The sequence below is a fragment of the Octopus bimaculoides genome, chromosome 5 (genome assembly GCF_046866305.1).
Source record: "Octopus bimaculoides isolate indiv1 chromosome 5, ASM4686630v1, whole genome shotgun sequence".
Taxonomy (NCBI): domain Eukaryota; kingdom Metazoa; phylum Mollusca; class Cephalopoda; order Octopoda; family Octopodidae; genus Octopus; species Octopus bimaculoides.
In genome coordinates this window covers 120,885,822-120,903,107 of record NC_142932.1, presented here as the reverse complement: position 1 = coordinate 120,903,107, position 17,286 = coordinate 120,885,822, and the positions used below count along the sequence as shown (strand labels likewise).

At 39.4% G+C, this 17,286-nt stretch overlaps 1 protein-coding gene across 1 annotated transcript; it reads left to right on the top strand.

The window, feature by feature from the left end:
• The first annotated feature begins 853 nt into the window (after nt 1-853).
• Nucleotides 854-17,286, top strand: LOC106877295 (tRNA (guanine(9)-N(1))-methyltransferase Trmt10A). The gene is made up of 7 exons (XM_014926164.3): nt 854-1,187; nt 5,512-5,677; nt 8,159-8,230; nt 10,300-10,371; nt 13,140-13,286; nt 14,742-14,847; nt 16,910-17,286. The coding sequence occupies exons 1-7, from the start codon at nt 1,018-1,020 to the stop codon at nt 17,125-17,127; spliced, it is 951 nt and encodes a 316-aa protein (XP_014781650.1). The 5' UTR covers nt 854-1,017; the 3' UTR covers nt 17,128-17,286.

Genomic DNA, 17,286 nt, shown 5'->3' with positions numbered 1-17,286 from the left:
CTTTTCTTAGTCTCGTCGTTGACTGATCCCCGTCGAGCCAAGACGTCCAACAGAGCTCTCTCACATGTCAGCACCAGAGCTTCACAAATAACCACGGAAATCATTCAGGAGGCGTCTCAGCAACCGAGGGCGATGAGCTACCGAATTCCCTCCAAGCGTGAACTGAATTCCACTGTAAATAAATGTTGTTATGTTGTTCAGAATCTGCGTTCCGTTGTTTCTTCTAGAAATTTAATGTACGGAAGCGGTGTACACCTAATGGTGTATAACCACTTCCCTACACATACATCGTGACGATGGTGTGGTCACATGTGTAGAGATATGCATTACTAGGCTTCAAATTTGCACTTAGAGGTGAAATCGATTATACTAAGTTGTGTATTTAGCTGGTATTTTATTTTAGCAAAGTGGAGGTGCAATGGCCCAGTGGTTAGGGCAGTGGACTCGCGGTCATAGGAACGCGGTTTCGATTCCCGGACCGGGCCTTGTGAGTGTTTATTGAGCGAAAACACCTAAAGCTCCACGAGGCTCCGGCAGGGGATGGTGGCGAACCCTGTTGTACTCTTTCACCACAACTTTCTCTCACTCTTACTTCCTGTTTCTGTTGTGCCTGTAATTGAAAGGGTCAGCCTTGTCACACTGTCATGCTGAATATCCCCGAGAACTACGTTAAGAGTACATGTGTCTGTGGAGTGCACGTTAATTTCACGAGCCGGCTGTTCCGTTTATCGGATCAACTGGAACCCACGTCGTCGTAACCGACGGAGTGCCGACAACATATTTTAGCAAAAGATAGCAACAGAAAGTTGAAGATTAGCAAGAAATCAAATTGGGAATTAAAGGGACGTAACTCATCTCCACAAAGTTTTCTGCCAGCCTACAACCTTTATGTGGAGAGTAAAGCTAATTTATCACCTTTGTACGAAGGCTGTGTTATTGTCAAAGCTGAAAGCACGTGATATTTCCTCCACGCGGTGTTTGTAATTAAGAAGTAGAGAGTGGAGGAGAGACACAGGTATGTCCAGTGAAGACAAACAGACGGAGGAGATCGTGGATACTCCTGCCGAAGAAGAAGAAGAAGCAGAAGGAATAAAAGACGAATCTCAGAATAGAAATGGTTTGTCGAAAAATCAACTTCGGAAATTAAAGAAACGTGAAAGATGGTTATTAGTGAAGAAAGAAAAACGGTAAGTGTTGTAATTAAAGTCATATTATTCAACCCTTGTCCAGCAGAACTGTAATTAAATGTATTCTATTTGTGATATACCCCCTCCCTTTTTTTATTCTAAGGTGTCTTGGACCTCAATACTCAACGTGTTCTTCCTTTGCTTAAAATATTTCTGTGTGGTTTGAAAGTTATTTGCTATTTCTTCCACATTATGTCTCCCTTGTTTGCTCATCGTGAGAAATGTTATTTTCTGTCACACTTAATTACAGCTACTGTCCCCAACTATTTTGTAATTCATATTTTTTTATGTCCCTCAAACGTTATTAATAAATAAATGGTAAATTTTCAGATTAACACCCGCACGATCTTCACTAGGGTTTTAGGGTCAGGGTTAGGATTTTAGGGTTAGTGTTAGGGACGGAATACCCTAACCGTAATCCTAACCCTCATACCCTAGTGAATATCGTGCGGTAGTTAATCTGAAAATTTACCAAATAAATTATTATTATTATTATCTGCACTTTTTGTAATTCTTCCTTGTAATGTGACCGTCATCTGTTGCTCGCCAGCCAAAAAAGCTGAGCGGCATTTCGTCCGACTTCGTGTTCCACCGAGGTCGATTTTGCTTTTCGTCTTATTGGGGTCGATGTAGTTGACTAACCCTTCCAAAACTGATGTAACCGATAGATACTACCAGCTTCCAAATATACCACTTTCGAAATCACGAGCAAAAATACTATTGTACCAATCTGATATTTAGAGGTTCTTAACTATTCAACTGCCTGCTTAAAAAAAAATATATATAAAAAGGACTTCTGCTGAAACTTGCAAAAAAAAATAAAATAAAATAATTGCTAAACTAACGAAGGTTCCCCAGTTGGGCGGAGGTAAAGAATACGTACAACACTGGTTTTCGGCGTAACAAAAACCCTAATCCTAACCCCTGACTCTAAACCTACCCACCAGTGTACGTATTCTTTACCTTCGCCCCCAGTTGTTCAACTCCCTACCTAAAGAAATCTGATGTAATCGACCGATTCCTTTCTCCAGAATTTCATGTCTTGTGTCTATAACAGAAAGAAATATCATCAACTGTACCTTTTTTTTTATAATGCCTTCTGGGTGGAATTCTCATTTACGTACGGCATATAACCCCACCACATAACTTTTATTTTGGGTGGTTTTCAGAAAAATTTTTTCGAATTCGTATTCTACACATGGGAATTCATACGATTATGCAAAAAAAAAAAAATAGAAAAGAAAAATTGTTGCTTGATTTAAGGATTATTTAGCTGTTATTTTTAGCACATCTCATGACCACCTCATTCATACTCTCCTCGTTTGTTCGGCAATCTGACATTTTGATGTTTTCCGAATTATTTCGCCCCATAAGCACATTTAATGGTCCGTTGCCGGGATTTAAGCCAAAATTTTGAACTGTCCGTGTTTTAAACTGATTTTTTTTTTAAATATTCGAAAAATTTAAAAATTTTTTGTTTTTTTTGTTTTTTGCATAGTCATGTGAATTCTTGTGTGTAGAATACAAGTTAGCAAAAAATTTCTGAAAATTCCAATGACTAAAGAAGTTATGAGAAGTTATATGCCGAATTCTTATCATTAACTGCAGTGTTTTTGTAATTCTTTCTTGTAATGTTCTTTTATCTTTGCCTTGGGAATCAGAAGGAATTTTGTTATTATTATTATTATACAAATTCCGCCAAGGTTGACTTTGCCTTTCATCCTTTCGGGGTTAATGCCAGTGGCACCTGTGCCGGTGGTATGTAAAAAGCACCATTCGAACACTGGGCCTCATAAAGGCAGTGACAGGTGACCAAGATCCTTGGCGATATACCGTGCTTGTGTAGACCTGTTAAGTCAGGTGAGAGCATAGTTATGGTCAATGGCACATAAAAAGTACCCACTAAGACTCTTGGAGTGGTTGGCATTAGGAAGGGCATCCAGCTGTAGAATCTTTGCCAGATTAGATTGAGCATGATGCAGCCTTCTGGTTCACCAGTCCTCAGTCAGACCATCCAACCCATGCCAGCATGGAAAGCGAACGTTAAACGGTGATGTTGATGACTACGACGACCTGCCTTAGACTCCTTATTTAACCAGGAGCATAACAACGGTCCTTCCGTAGCACTTACATAGCCTTACCTGCCTTTTGGGTCTTCTGGATACCAAAACACCTCGTGCCCACAAAGCAAAGCCTTGTGGACAGACGTGAGGAAACACTCAGAACTCAAGGAATCTGAGAAAACGTTAATGAGTAAGGGTTGTACACATTCACTCAAACACAACAGATTTTTTTCAGTTTTGGTCAGCCTCAGACTATAGCAGAAGACACTCGCCTAAGCTGTCACACAGTGGGACTGAACCCAGAACCATGTGGTTGAGAAACAAACATCTTACCACACAGCCATGCCTGCTCGTTTCTTAAGTAATTCCATAGTGAGTGGCTCTACCCTGTGGTGGGTACCCTGTTTATTGTTAATCCTAATTTAAATTTTCAAGAAAAAATGATTCAGTTTTCTTCGAAACTCTTCAAAGATATTTTTTAGTGCATGGAACTTTGAACTTCTATAGCCCCAGGCCTACTGAAGTGGATTTAGTAGACAGAAACTGAAAAAAACTTGCCATACGTGCATGCGTGTGTGTTTGTCTTGGCAGGTGATACTTGTAAGCAGGTGCCATTTTTTTTTCTAGTCTCCTATGAGAATATTTCCAGCCAAGGAGAAATAGTTCACTTGACAACTGGTGAATGTTGGCAACAGGGAAAGCATCCAGCCATAGAAAATCTGCCTCAATGAACTCCATCTCACCGATGGTAATGATTAGATATCATGTTTAACACGCAACCTTAACAGGAATTTTAACAGCCTAACATTTATATAACTTTATAAGGAAATGCAGAACCCACTGATGATATGCTTGTCCTTTATGGAAGTTGAGCATAAAATTACTTGAAGTCAACTAAGCTATTGAGAATTGTATTAAAATACAGATTCCCGTTGCTGTTTTTGAAAGTTACAAATGTCGGTTATGTTACACAGAGATAGACATTTACTTCCAGGTTAGCTTGGGAAATGTTGAAATGTTTTTAATTTGACTGCAAAGTTGAGAATAGCATAGTATTAAAAGAAAAAAACAGATTTTTAATGGAATCTTTGGCCACATATGGAATTCATTTTCACTAGAATATGTGTGCAGATGTATGTGTTATTGTTGTCCTCATTTGAGAAGACAAGCAAGCAACACATTCCAGTTTGTTTATTGTTATTCAATACAAATACAACAAAGTTGTGTCTAAAGATGAATGAACACAAAGCAATAAAGCAGAAATAGCAATTAATATGATATATATTTTCATAAGGGACCCGTATATGGTCGGTTGACCTTCTAGAATTAATAGCTGAAGCTTCATGAAATCATATCCAGCCATCTTAGTAAATGACACACTTGATAGTCTGTGTTAGTGTTATTATCATCCTTGTTTAGCATCCTCTTTTTCTTGCTTGCATGAGTTGGACGGAGTTTATTGAGGCAGACGTTAAACGATGATGATGGTTTCTGACAAATGACGCCATTTTGTATGAATGGTGGCTTTGTTTGCAATCAGTGAGCAAATACCAAGACCAGATTTGCATATACACATATGGAGACCCATTTATTCATCAGTCTCCAGTGTTATTATTACTGTTGCTTTCCACCCACCCCTTTTTCTTTTGTCTTCTCACTAATCACCTCCCCCCACCTGACCCTATTATATTTCTTTCCCTTTCCCAAATGGTATTCACCACTTCCTGCATTCTTCTCCTCTATCCCCATCTCTAACCATCTGTCACTCCTTTAATACCTACCTACCTACCCATCCACTCTTCCCCATATCTCTACCCCTATTCTGTCTTACACTGCCCTTCATCATCATCATCATTGTTAATGTCCATTTTCCATGCTGGCATGGGTTGGACAGTTTGACTAGGGGCTGGCAAGCCAGGTGGCCGCATCAGGCACCAATCTGATCTGGCAGTGTTTCTACAGCACAGGAGCCAGTCAGGCGGCACTGGCATCGGCCACATTCAGATGGTGATTTTTACATGCTACAGGCACAGGAGCCAGTCAGAGCGGGGGTGCTGGCATCAACCACACTCAAATGGTGCTCTTTACATGTGACTGGCGTGGGTACCAGTCAGGTGGCACTGGCATCGACCACACACAAATGGTGCTTTTTACATTCTACCAGCATGAGTGCCAGTCAGGTGGCACAATATATAAAAATGGCTAGTTGAAATGTGTAAAGTAGATACAGTTCCATCTATGTTTGTTTAATATATTTTCAGGAAACATGAACGGCTGAAAAAGAAGAAACGTAAAGCAGAAGCAGTTGAGAAAGGGCTCGATGTGGGTCCCTCTAGAAAAGCTTTGAAACAAAATTCCATGAAGCAATCTAAATGCCAAATGAAAGTTGTCATTGACTGTTCATTTGATAGTTTCATGTCTGAAAAGGTAGGTCTTGCCAACATTATCTTTCCAATATTATTAGTGTTATCATCATCATCATTGTTTAACGTCCGCTTTCCATGCTAGCATGGGTTGGACGATTTGACCGAGGACTGGTGAGCCAGATGGCTGCACCAGGCTTCAATCTGATCTGGCAGAGTTTCTACAGCTGGATGCCCTTCCTAACGCCAACCACTCCCAGAGTGTAGTGGGTGCTTTTACGTGCCACCTGCACAGGAGCCAGTCCAGCGACACTGACAACGACCTAGCTCAAGTGTTTTTTCACGTGCCACTGGCACGGAAGCCAGACAGCTGCTCTGGCAATGATCACGCTCAGACGGTGCTGTTAGTGCTCCACTGGCACAGGTGCCATTCATCGAATATGGTTCAATTTCGATTTCACTTGCCCCAACAGGTCTTCACAAACAGAGTTTAGTGTCCAATGAAGGAGCGGTTGGCATGGGTGCCAGTCGTCGAATTTGGTTTGATTTCGATATAATTCTCTATTTTAATCATTGTCATTGGCGGTTAGCGTCAGCGTTTGGCATTAAGAAAGGGATCCTGCTATAGAAGACAAGTCAAAGCAGACATTGAAACTTGGCACGGTCTGCTGGCTCTTTGGATTCTATCAAGCTGTCTAATCCATGCCAACATAGGAGATGGACATTAAATAATGATGCCAGTGCTGGTGGCACGTAAAATGCACAATTTGTGCGTGGTCGATGCCAGTGCTGGTGGCACGTAAAATGCACGATTTGTGCGTGGTCGATGCCAGTGCTGGTGGCACGTAAAATGCACGATTTGTGCGTGGTCGATGCCAGTGCTGCCTGGCTGTAAAAAGCACCCACTATACTCTCGGATTGGTTGACATTAGTGGATTGGAGCCTGGTGCAGCCTCTGGTTTGCCAGTCCTCAGTCAAACCATCAAACCCATACCAGCATGGAAAGCAGACGTTAAGCGATGATGGTGATGAAAGTTGTTTCCATGAATAGGCACAAGTGTGGTTGTGTGGTAAGAAGTCTGCTTCCCAACCTCATGGGTTCCAGGTTCAGTCCCACTGTGTGGCACCTTGCGTGTCTTCTACTCTTGCCCTTATGAATGGACATCCATCATCATATATACCAGGCATTAGCCATCAGTAATTACTCAGGGTAGGCAGTTGGTGACATTTAAGTAGTAAAACACAAAAAATAAGCGAAACACAGCTGTGTGACTGAGTTGAAGGCAGATTTACTTCTGCCTTTATAACACGTAAAGGAAACAGTGTTGTAGGAGTGTACGCAGTACGTGTACTACAGCAGTATTATGCATAGCTTAAATACTGAGATTGAAAAGCAGGGGCAACAGCGTCGCCTTACTGACACTTGAAAAAACATTTGAGCGAGGTTGTTGCCAATGCCACTGGACTGGCTCCTGTGCAGGTGGCACGTAAAAAACACCATTTTGAGCATGGCCGTTGCCAGTACCATGTGACTGGCCCCCATGCCGGTGGCACGTAAAAGCACCCACTACACTCTCAGAGTGGTTGGCGTTAGGAAGGGCATCCAGCTGTAGAAACTCTGCCAGATCAGAATGGAGTCTGGTGCAGCCATCTGGCTCGCTAGTCCTCAGTCAAATTGTCCAACCCATGCTAGCATGGAAGGCAGACGTTAAACAATAATGATGATGATGAATCAGAGTAACCTTCATAATTTTATTGAATTAGGTGCATATTTTGCTATAAAAGGAAAATGTTGCTATCGATCTATTTTATTCAAGGTAGGCACTGCTAACCTAGGAGGCATGTTCCTGGAATATACATATGCGTGTGTTGCTATCTCCTTGCTAACAATGTCTTTCATATCCAATCTTCCATGAAAACATGTCCGGTCTTGGGGAAATATTACCTTCCTTTGAAACAGGTAATGATAGGCAACAGGGAGGAGACCTCACTGTAGAAGATCTGCCTTGATGAAATTCTGTCTGACCCATACGACCACGGGTAGGTGGACAGTGGTACGATGGTGATGTAATAACCCTGTTATCTATGCCTACCGAATTCTAATTACTCTTAGAATCAGCTAAAAATTCCTTAGTTCTTGAAATTGTGCATTTTTTTATATTCATATTTAATTCAGTTCTATATTTAAGAGAATAGGAATTGTGTACATTATTTACATTTGACGGATATTTGTCCTTATCTTGTTTGTTGTTAACACAACGTTTCGGCTGATATACCCTCCAGCCTTCATCAGGTGTCTTGGGGAAATTTCGAACCTGGGTTATCATTCCTAAGGTAATTTTCAATGCTACTATTATTATTATTATTGTTATTGTTCAGGTCACTGCTTGGAATTGAACTCGGAAAGTTGGGGTTAGTAACCCGCACTTTTAACCACTATGTCATATGCCCGTGAGTATATCAGCCGAAACGTTGTTGACAACAAACAAGATGAGGACAAATATCCATCAAATGTAAATAACGTATTTATTTTGTTCAATTCCAGGATGTCATGAAGCTTGTGAAGCAGTTACAGAGCTGCTACTCACTGAACCGACGTGCGGAGAACCCCCTTCAGGTAATGTCACAAACATTAAGTATTTTTTACTCATTTCAGGCATTAGACTGCGACCATGCTGGGGCACCACCTTGAAGAATTTTTAGTCGAATGAGGTGACCCCAGTACTTGTTTTTTTTTTAAACTTGATACTTATTCTATCAGTCTCTTTTGCCGAGCCACTAAGCTACAGGGATGTAAACACACCAACACTGGTTGATATGTGGTGATGTGAGACAAAAACGCACTCATAGCTATATATATACACACACACATACACATGGCCAGCTTCTTACAGTCTCCATCTACCAAATCCATTTACAAGGCTATGGTTGGCCTGAAACAATAGAAGGCCCCAGCTCAAGGTGCCATGCAGTGAGACTGAACCCTGGACCATCTGGTTGGGAAACAAGCTTATCAGTATCACAGTCTTCCTTGTTACTATTTCTCCTCTGCTTCCTTTTCCGGTACCTCCATACGCCCCCCCCCCCTCCCAACCTGTTGCATATCGCCTTTCCACATCCAGTGGGCCTTATTAATAGCAGTTGCTATTTTCATACTGGCTTCTTAAATAACAAAGGTTTTTCTTCCACAGACTTCTTTCTCTTTTGCCTTACCCTACAAGGACACTCAACCGGCTGGAAATAGCAACTAAATCCCAGCCAAATTACAACCACACCATCGAAATATTTGGACATACACACTAGATGTTGTAGATCCAGAGACATCATATCTGAAAATAAAACTGTGTGGTCATGGCTGGAACAGTTTTGATTCATAAGATCTGTTTGCTCAATCTGAGTTGCTCTTGGTATTAAACGACATGTCAATTAGCTCTTCCTCACCCAGACACTTAAGTGTCAAATGTTATGACCTCTCCTTGTTTCCCTTGCACAAAATGATACAAACAGACTCCTAAATGCAATTTAAGATGTCAATGAGAGCTGAAACTAAGAATAAAACATCAGAGTCAGGCTTATACAGGCTCTGATGGCCATCATAAAACCATGCAGTTTCTCACCAAATGCATTTGTATGACTGTATTAGCTGTAAGAGCTTAGAAATACGTGACCTGATCAATAAGTGTCCGAACTGTTGCCATAGTAAAGAAGCCAAACTGCACAGATTGACCTTCAGCTCACTTCCATTGTTTACAGCAGTGCTTGGAAGGAAGGTGTGTAGCATGTGATTGTCCCATTGACCATTACAGAGAAAGCTGAGCAGAGAATCTGCATCAAATTTTGCTAAAAGCTTGGCGATACCAGTTCAGAGGCCTATGCAAAGTTTTCAAAAGGTTTTTCATCTTTCTCAACACAATTGAGATCTTGTGCAAGTGAAACCCGAGTGTCTTTTTGGTCAGCCGAAACCAGCTTTGGCACAAACTTGGCAGACACGTGTCTCATACCAAATCTTCAGTGATAATAGACTGAACTGAACTGTAACTAATCTACACATCCTCTGACAACTCACGGATGGTGATTCGACGATTTTCCCTCACAGCTGCACACACATTAGCCGTACAAGTTTGGTAGTGTCCACAGCATGCATGGGAAACCTTCTACAAGAAGCGGACCACATGAGAAATGTCCATACTATGAAAAAATTCAAGGTATTTTTTGTAAAAAATAAAAAAGTTTTGAATGGTACAGCAATGCACTATAATACAAAAAATGGACTATATACTTGTTGTAATTTAGTTATCCATAGTCCAATGATATTTCGGAATAAAATTCCTTTTTTTTTTTTCTTAAGCATGCCATTCAGAAAGTCCTGCAGGGTGCAGTTTGCCCATGACCAATCTATAGAATTGATGGTCAGTACCCTCACCTCCTATCCTGACTAATTAATATGTCTGTCTGGGAGTTTCATAGCTAATCACTACTGTCCTCATTTACTTGCTACTTTGATTAACGTATTGAAAATATAAAAAATGAAGAATGCAAGTGCACAAGTTTTGTAGCATCACAGTTTTTTTTGGGTATCTCGCAAACAAACACTCAAAGAAGCTGGTGAAGATTTTGGCTCTTTTGTAGAGACATGAAAACAGTTCATTCATAATATTCTCATTTTGGTTATTCTCTCTCTTACAGCTCTACATTTGTGGATGCAGTGGCAAGACTCAGGAAAGATTAGACAACATTGGTGACTGCAGTAGATGGGATGTAAGCCAACATGATTATTGATTTGGTTTTTGTTTCTTTTTTTTTTTTTTTTTTCTAGAAGTACCACTCTTCCCAAATTGGGTGGTATTGCTCCCCTGGGGGGGGGGGGGGGGTCCAAGGGAATATTGAAGAAAAGTGGGACGATAATGAGGTAATGGTTCATGTAAAAACAACAAAATGATGGCTTCGTTAGGTTAAGTTTTATTTGTGAAATACAGTTGCTTTGAATTTGCTTCAGAAAGAGGTCTATGTTTGTGATGGTTAGTTGGTAGGTGGGGGCGCTAGGAAGGTAGCCTGGCTGTCAAGGGGGTGGCAGCCTGAAAAAGTTTGGGAACCACTGCTCTATAGAAACAAGTAACCTTTGACTTTCTATTTAATTTATTAATGGAAAAATGTTTTGCAAGATTTGTTTCTGCTCTCAATGATCTAAGTTCAAATTCTGCTGAGCTCAAACTATTTGAATGTCAGATTAACACTTTATTTAAACATTAAAGACCCTCCCCCTCTTCGGTCACAAATTACCATGGGATTGAACCTAGAAAGTTCCCCTCTGAGGTACAAGTCCAGGCTAGGTTATTTATGGAGGACCAGCAGTCACTCATGCATACCAAGGGGAAAGGCAAAGACACAGCTTGGCACCAGTGACATTGTGACTCATTTCCACAGCTGAGTGAAATGGGGCAATGTGAAATAAAGTGTCTTGCTCAAGAACACAGCACATAACCCAGTCTGGGAATTGAACTCACGGCCTCATGATTGTGAGCCTGACACTCTAACCACTGAGCCATTTAAATATTATAACATCGTTTATGATACGATAATTTGAAATGGCTCACATAGGATACAATGTTTCATATGTTGTTGGTGAATATCTCAAGGTCAGTCTTCATTGATTAGGCCTGTAACAAATGTAATTTCAGTAATGACTGTTCCATATTCTAATTGTGACAACATCATCCAATGCATTCCTATTTTTAAAAGCCAGTAGGGGGTGATCTGATGTAAATTTGGCAATAATGACATCTGGGGAGAAATGGGAAAGCTGCACCGTGTCATCAGAAGTTACTTATGACATATTGTGTGTATGTTTGATTGAGTCTGTCCCAAGAACTTGGAGTTCTTGCAAATGTCCCTGTCAAGAGTGAAGGCACATTTCACTCAATCACCTCCAATGCTGCCTGGTGAGATGTGTGAAGGGGTCGGCTGTTTTTAACACTCTGCAAAGAGTTTTGGCACTAAAAGCAGCTTTATATAAGGCACAAAGAGAAGATTCTAGAAAATGGAATCAAGCAATGGTTTAACACTAATTGGTTGCTTAATGGACCGATCACAGGAAACTTGTGGTTCGCTCATAATATCTGACCGTGTATCCAGAGATTCTGTTTCAAATCCCTGCTACATACAGATTCGAAAAGAACGTTGATGGCAACAGTTTTCGATATGCAAGCCATTCAGAAAGTCCTGCAATTTACAATTTTTCCATGATTAATATATTGTCTAAAATAATCTCTATGGATTAAGCCAAGTCCTTGGAACTCGCTCTTAGCAATTATTAACAAACTGAGCTATACGAGGGGAATAACCCTTGTCACTGTTCTGTAAATGCTTGACTGTGATAAAAAAAAATTTCCCTGTTGTATCTCTTTGTGAAGATACATTCCTTAATTTTAATCAGGTAAATTTCAGTTTTGCTAAAGTTACAATGTACTCACTTTGAAATTACTATTTTCATTTGTAGTCACTCAGAAATACAAATATTGTAGTTCTCCCGTAGATGGCGCCCTTAAGTTAATGATATATTCAAAAATGGAATCTACATGCTTACCTCAAACTTACATCAACTTGAGTCTTTTGCACCTTTAAATTTTCTGCTGTTTCTTTTTTTAAAGAAGTTAATGAAACAAAAATAAACTTCAACTTCAGTTGATTTAGGTCGATCTTAGCAAATGTAATTAAAAGTGTAAATATTTAAAAGACTTGAAAAGAAATATTGAAGTGGAAAACTCAAATAAAATACATGTAAAAATATGTACAAATTATTTATTAAAACAGATAAAAGCTAATAATTTCTGTATAAATGTCCAGAATCTTCTTTTGTGTGTGTTTTTTTTTTTTTTTGTTGGTTTTCAAGTTATGTTGTATGTCTTGGAATTAATAACATCTTTAGTTTTCACATAAATGGCACTCTTGAATTAACAGTATATCAAAAATGGAACATAATTGAGAAAGGAACCCCACAAGGTGGAGTGCAGTTGCTACAGCACAAGTGTCGCTGACCATTCTCCATAGCAACGCTTTTACAATCATGTCTGCAAGGCACAACTGAACAAACCATTTGTTTTGGGGTGTGCAACCCGTTACCTCCTCTCCATCTTCTGCTGCTTAATCCCCCCCCCCTTTTTTTTCCTTTTTTGTTTCTGTGATGAGGGAGTTCTTGATAATTTCATCATTTATACCCATGTTTTTTTCTTTCTTTCCTTCCTGTAAAAATCATCACCGTTTAGCATCCACTTTCCATGCTGGTACAGGTTCCCGAAACTGGTAAGCCAGAGAGCTATACCAGTTCCAGTCTGATTTTGGCTTGGCTTCTATGGCTGGGTGCCCTTCCTAATGTCAGCCACTCCAAAAGTGTAGTGGCTGCCTTTTACGTGTTACTGGCACTGGCCACCACTATGATTGTTAACAAAAGCAAAGTCTATTTCAAAAACACAAACGAAAAAATGGAAAAAAATCAAACGTTGTTTACATTTTTTTTTGTTTTTTTTTAGGTGAACTTCTCTCCTGAAAAGTACAGTGAATTGTTTGACAAAAGCTCTCTTATTTATTTGTCTAGTGAATCAGACAATGTCTTAGATGATCTTCAAGAAGACAAGGTCTATGTGATTGGAGGTCTTGTGGACCACAATCATTATAAGGTAAGGAAATAATGCTTTCCATGACATTGATCTATCTTGATTCTTGCCTGGGCTGGTGGACAGGCACTTTTTCTTCCTCTTATTTCAGGCAAATGTAGTCTTCTCTAGCCTTACACTGATAAAAGCCTTGTGAATGAGTTAGGTAGACAGAAACTGAAGGAAGACTATCATATGTGTGTGTGTATCAAGGGTTAAACAGAAAGAATATAAGGAAAAGTAGTTTAGACAAAAGCAGAGCAAACAGGAAACTAGACGAAAACTTAACGGACGGGAAATTGGACAAAGACACAATACACGAAATATTCACTGCTGAGTTTTCCTTGTCGGATAATGACGCAAAATATCATAGCAGCTTCATGCCAATTACCATTGAGACCACTCAGTTTTGCAGGCACCAGTGCTTTTATTAAGCTACTGGGGAAAAAGCTGGCAAATGTATACTGACATTATATGAATACAACAGACAAAGAATTATGCATATATATATATATATGTATATTTATAGGCACGGGAGTGGTTGTGTGGTAAGTAGCTTGCTTACCAACCACATGGTTCTGGGTTCAGTCCCACTGTGTGGCACTTTGGGTGTCTTCTACTCCAGCCTCAAGCCAACCAAAGCCTTGTGAGTGGATTTGGTAGGTGGAATTTGAAAGAAGCGTGTCATATGTATATATTTCTGTGTCTGTGTTTGTCCCCCACCATCACTTGATAACTGATGTTAGTGTGTTTATGTCCCCGTAACTTAGCAGTTCGGCAAAGAGACCAATAGAATAAGTACTAGGCTTACAAAGAATAAGTCCCGCTGCCAGTTAGTTTGGTTGAAGGTGGTGCTCCAACATGGTCACAGTCAGATAGGCAGCTATATGCAATATACAACCAAAAAGGAAAAATTCAATTGTAACAGACGGTGCAGGATAGCCCCTACATTACTAGAAATAAGTCAAAATCCCTTACAACTGCAAAGAAGCACATGTCTATGCACTGACAGGAGAGATAACCACTTCACAGCAAACGAGATCACTATACTAATCTAGTTTCGCCAACCACTTTTCAGCATGTACTGGGTGCTTTTATGTGACCACTGGTGCTTTTCACATGACACCATCACCCACAAGCCCATAAGACGAGAATCACTCAGCTGAAGCGGGATGTAGGGAACATGCCTGCATGCAAGGGCAGCCGCGATTTTACTGAGCATGATGTGCGTTCTCAAGTAACTCATCGCCAGGATTTGGTATGGCAGTGTGTAATGTAAACATTCAAACATCCTTGACTTGGATTCCAGAAAATTTGGTATTTCGTAGAAATATCCTCATTTTCACCAATGTTTCATTTTGCAGTCATTACTTGGGATAGGATTATATTAAGTTGGATGGAGTTTTCATTTACATTATAGTTTTTTTGTTTTGTTTTTGTTTGTCTCAGTTAACTTTTTCACAATTTATTTTGTTCCAGGGTCTTTGCCATCGTCTGGCAGTGGAGGCCAGCATCTCTCATGCCCAACTCCCCATATCACAGTATTTAGAAATGAAGTCCAGGAAGGTGCTCACAGTGAACCACGGTAAGTCTAGCCCTTCGTTAGTCCTTTACTAAACCCACAGTAAACACGTCTCTCTTGGTTTCGTCAATGGTGATCCAGTTTGATCATCTGAACTTCTTTCTCATTCTACAAGTGGCTGGGTATTCCACAGGCACATAGTACTGTTTGACATGGCTGGACCTTAAGAATTACTGGTACAATCCATCTGACATCTTTGTTCAATGTCTGACTAACATGTCCACATGTGTCACAAAACTGATGTCTTGTATGCATTTTCTTATCATTGACAAACATGTACGGATCTGGTTAGAAGCTTACTTCCCAACCTCATAGTTCCATGTTGAGTCCCGCTGCATGGTACCTTGTCCAAGTGTCTTCTACTATAGCCCCAAGTTAATTAAGGAAACTGAAAGAAACCCATTGTATGAGGGGGTGCTGAAAAGTTCTTGGCTTTGGATAAAAGAAAATACAGGAGGATCAGTTAATTAAGGTTTTGTTCAACATATTTCCCTCTCAAATTCACACATTTATTGCAGCAGTGTTTCTGTTTTTCTAAAGAACTCCAAAGGTTTGGCCCCCCCCAACCAGGCCTTTTGCAATATCCTTAAAGCCAGGATCATTTCAGTGCCCCCTCAAAAAAAAATTGCATAATGTATGCTTGTTTGAGTCTCCTTGTCTTGGCATTGTGTGATAGTTATAAAAATGCTTGTCTCTTCATATAAACAGTGCCTTTCATTTCCATTACTCTGCAAGAACTTTGCATGAAAATTGACGAGGGTTAGCAACAGGAAGGACATCCAGCCATAGAAAACCTGCCTCAGTAAAATCCAGCCGTGGATGTTTACCACAGGAAAGACACCCAACTTTGAAAACATTTTAATCCAGCCATTATCCAATAATTTCAAAAGATCACCTACAAATCCCAGTTGTCATATAACATATGAAAAATATCTTGAGTGCATTCCGTGCTCTTAAATCAACAAAATGGTTTAATAACTGTGTTTGCTGTAGATAGGTTTGCATGATAGTGAATATTTTGAAAAAGACAGTGGGTGTATCAAGGGGGAGATAATTAACTGCACAGTAACTATGGGCAGTTTTTTTCTTCAATAAATGTTGAAATGAGCTATGGGTCTGTCTGGTGGTTTATCTTTAACTCCTTAGCATTCAGATTATTTTATTAAATTCAATACTTATCTATTCACAGGGGAGTATTGTAGTTCGCTTGAAGCATTGTGTATTGTTTGTAAAGAATAAAAAGTTTTGAATGGTACAACAATGCACAATAATACAAACAATGGGCTATATACCTGTTGTAATTTAGTTATACATAGTCCGATGATATTTCGGAATACAATTCCTTCTTCAGATATTCTTAGCTGGAGTTGCTGCTATAATGTTTTCCAACAGCTCTTTCATCATAACTATGCCGTTGGAAAACAGATTATAGCAGCGACTCTGTCTAAGAATATCTGAAGAAAGAATTGTATTCCGAAATATCATCGGACTATGTATAACTAAATTACAACAGGTATATAGCCCATTGTTTGTATTATTGTGCATTGTTGTACCATTCAAAACTTTTTATTCTTTACAAACAATACACAATGCTTCAAGCGAACTACAATACTTTCCTGTGAATAGATAAGTATTGAATTTGATAAAATAATTAAGTTGACAGCATACAACTACTTCATCGTATCACTACTGCATAAATCTCTCTGAGAGATTTAGAAACGTATTATTTCTAAACATTAAGCATTTCTATAATTTTTGAAAGCTAAACTATTATAATTCTTCATCATCATCATCATACGTCTGTTTTCCATGCTAGTATGGGGTGAGCAGTTTGACAGGAGCTGGAAAGGCCAACCAGGAGCCACACCGAGTTCCAGTGTCTGTTTTGGCATTGTTTCTAGGAAGGGCATCCAGCTGTAAAAACCATCTCCTGACTTTACCAGTTCCTGTCAAACTGTCCAACCCATGCCAGCATGGAAAATAGAAGTTAAATGATGATGTTGATAACTTCTGCACCTTATTTTTTTATTAGATTAACAGAATTTTTTTTTTTTTTTTTTAACAGTATTTGAGATTCTTCTGCAATATACCAAGACTAAAGATTGGAGCAAATCTCTGTTTCAAGTAATTCCTGAAAGAAAGGGCGTCAAGTGTTTGACCAATGAAAATTCCAGGGACAAAACAGAAGCTGACACTAACATGAAAGCAGATTGTGATAAAACAGATAAAAGGGCTGATTCTGAATCAGCCAAAGATGAAGAACCAACTCAGGTGAAAAGTTAATCTAGAAGAAAATAAAAAACACTTTTCTGTACAAAAAAAAATACATTCATATTTTTATGCCTATTTTTGCTTGTTCTTATTTTAAAGGAATTTGTACATTTATGTGAAATCTACAGACATTTATTTTATGTACAATAAACTATGTCCATTGAAACTCCA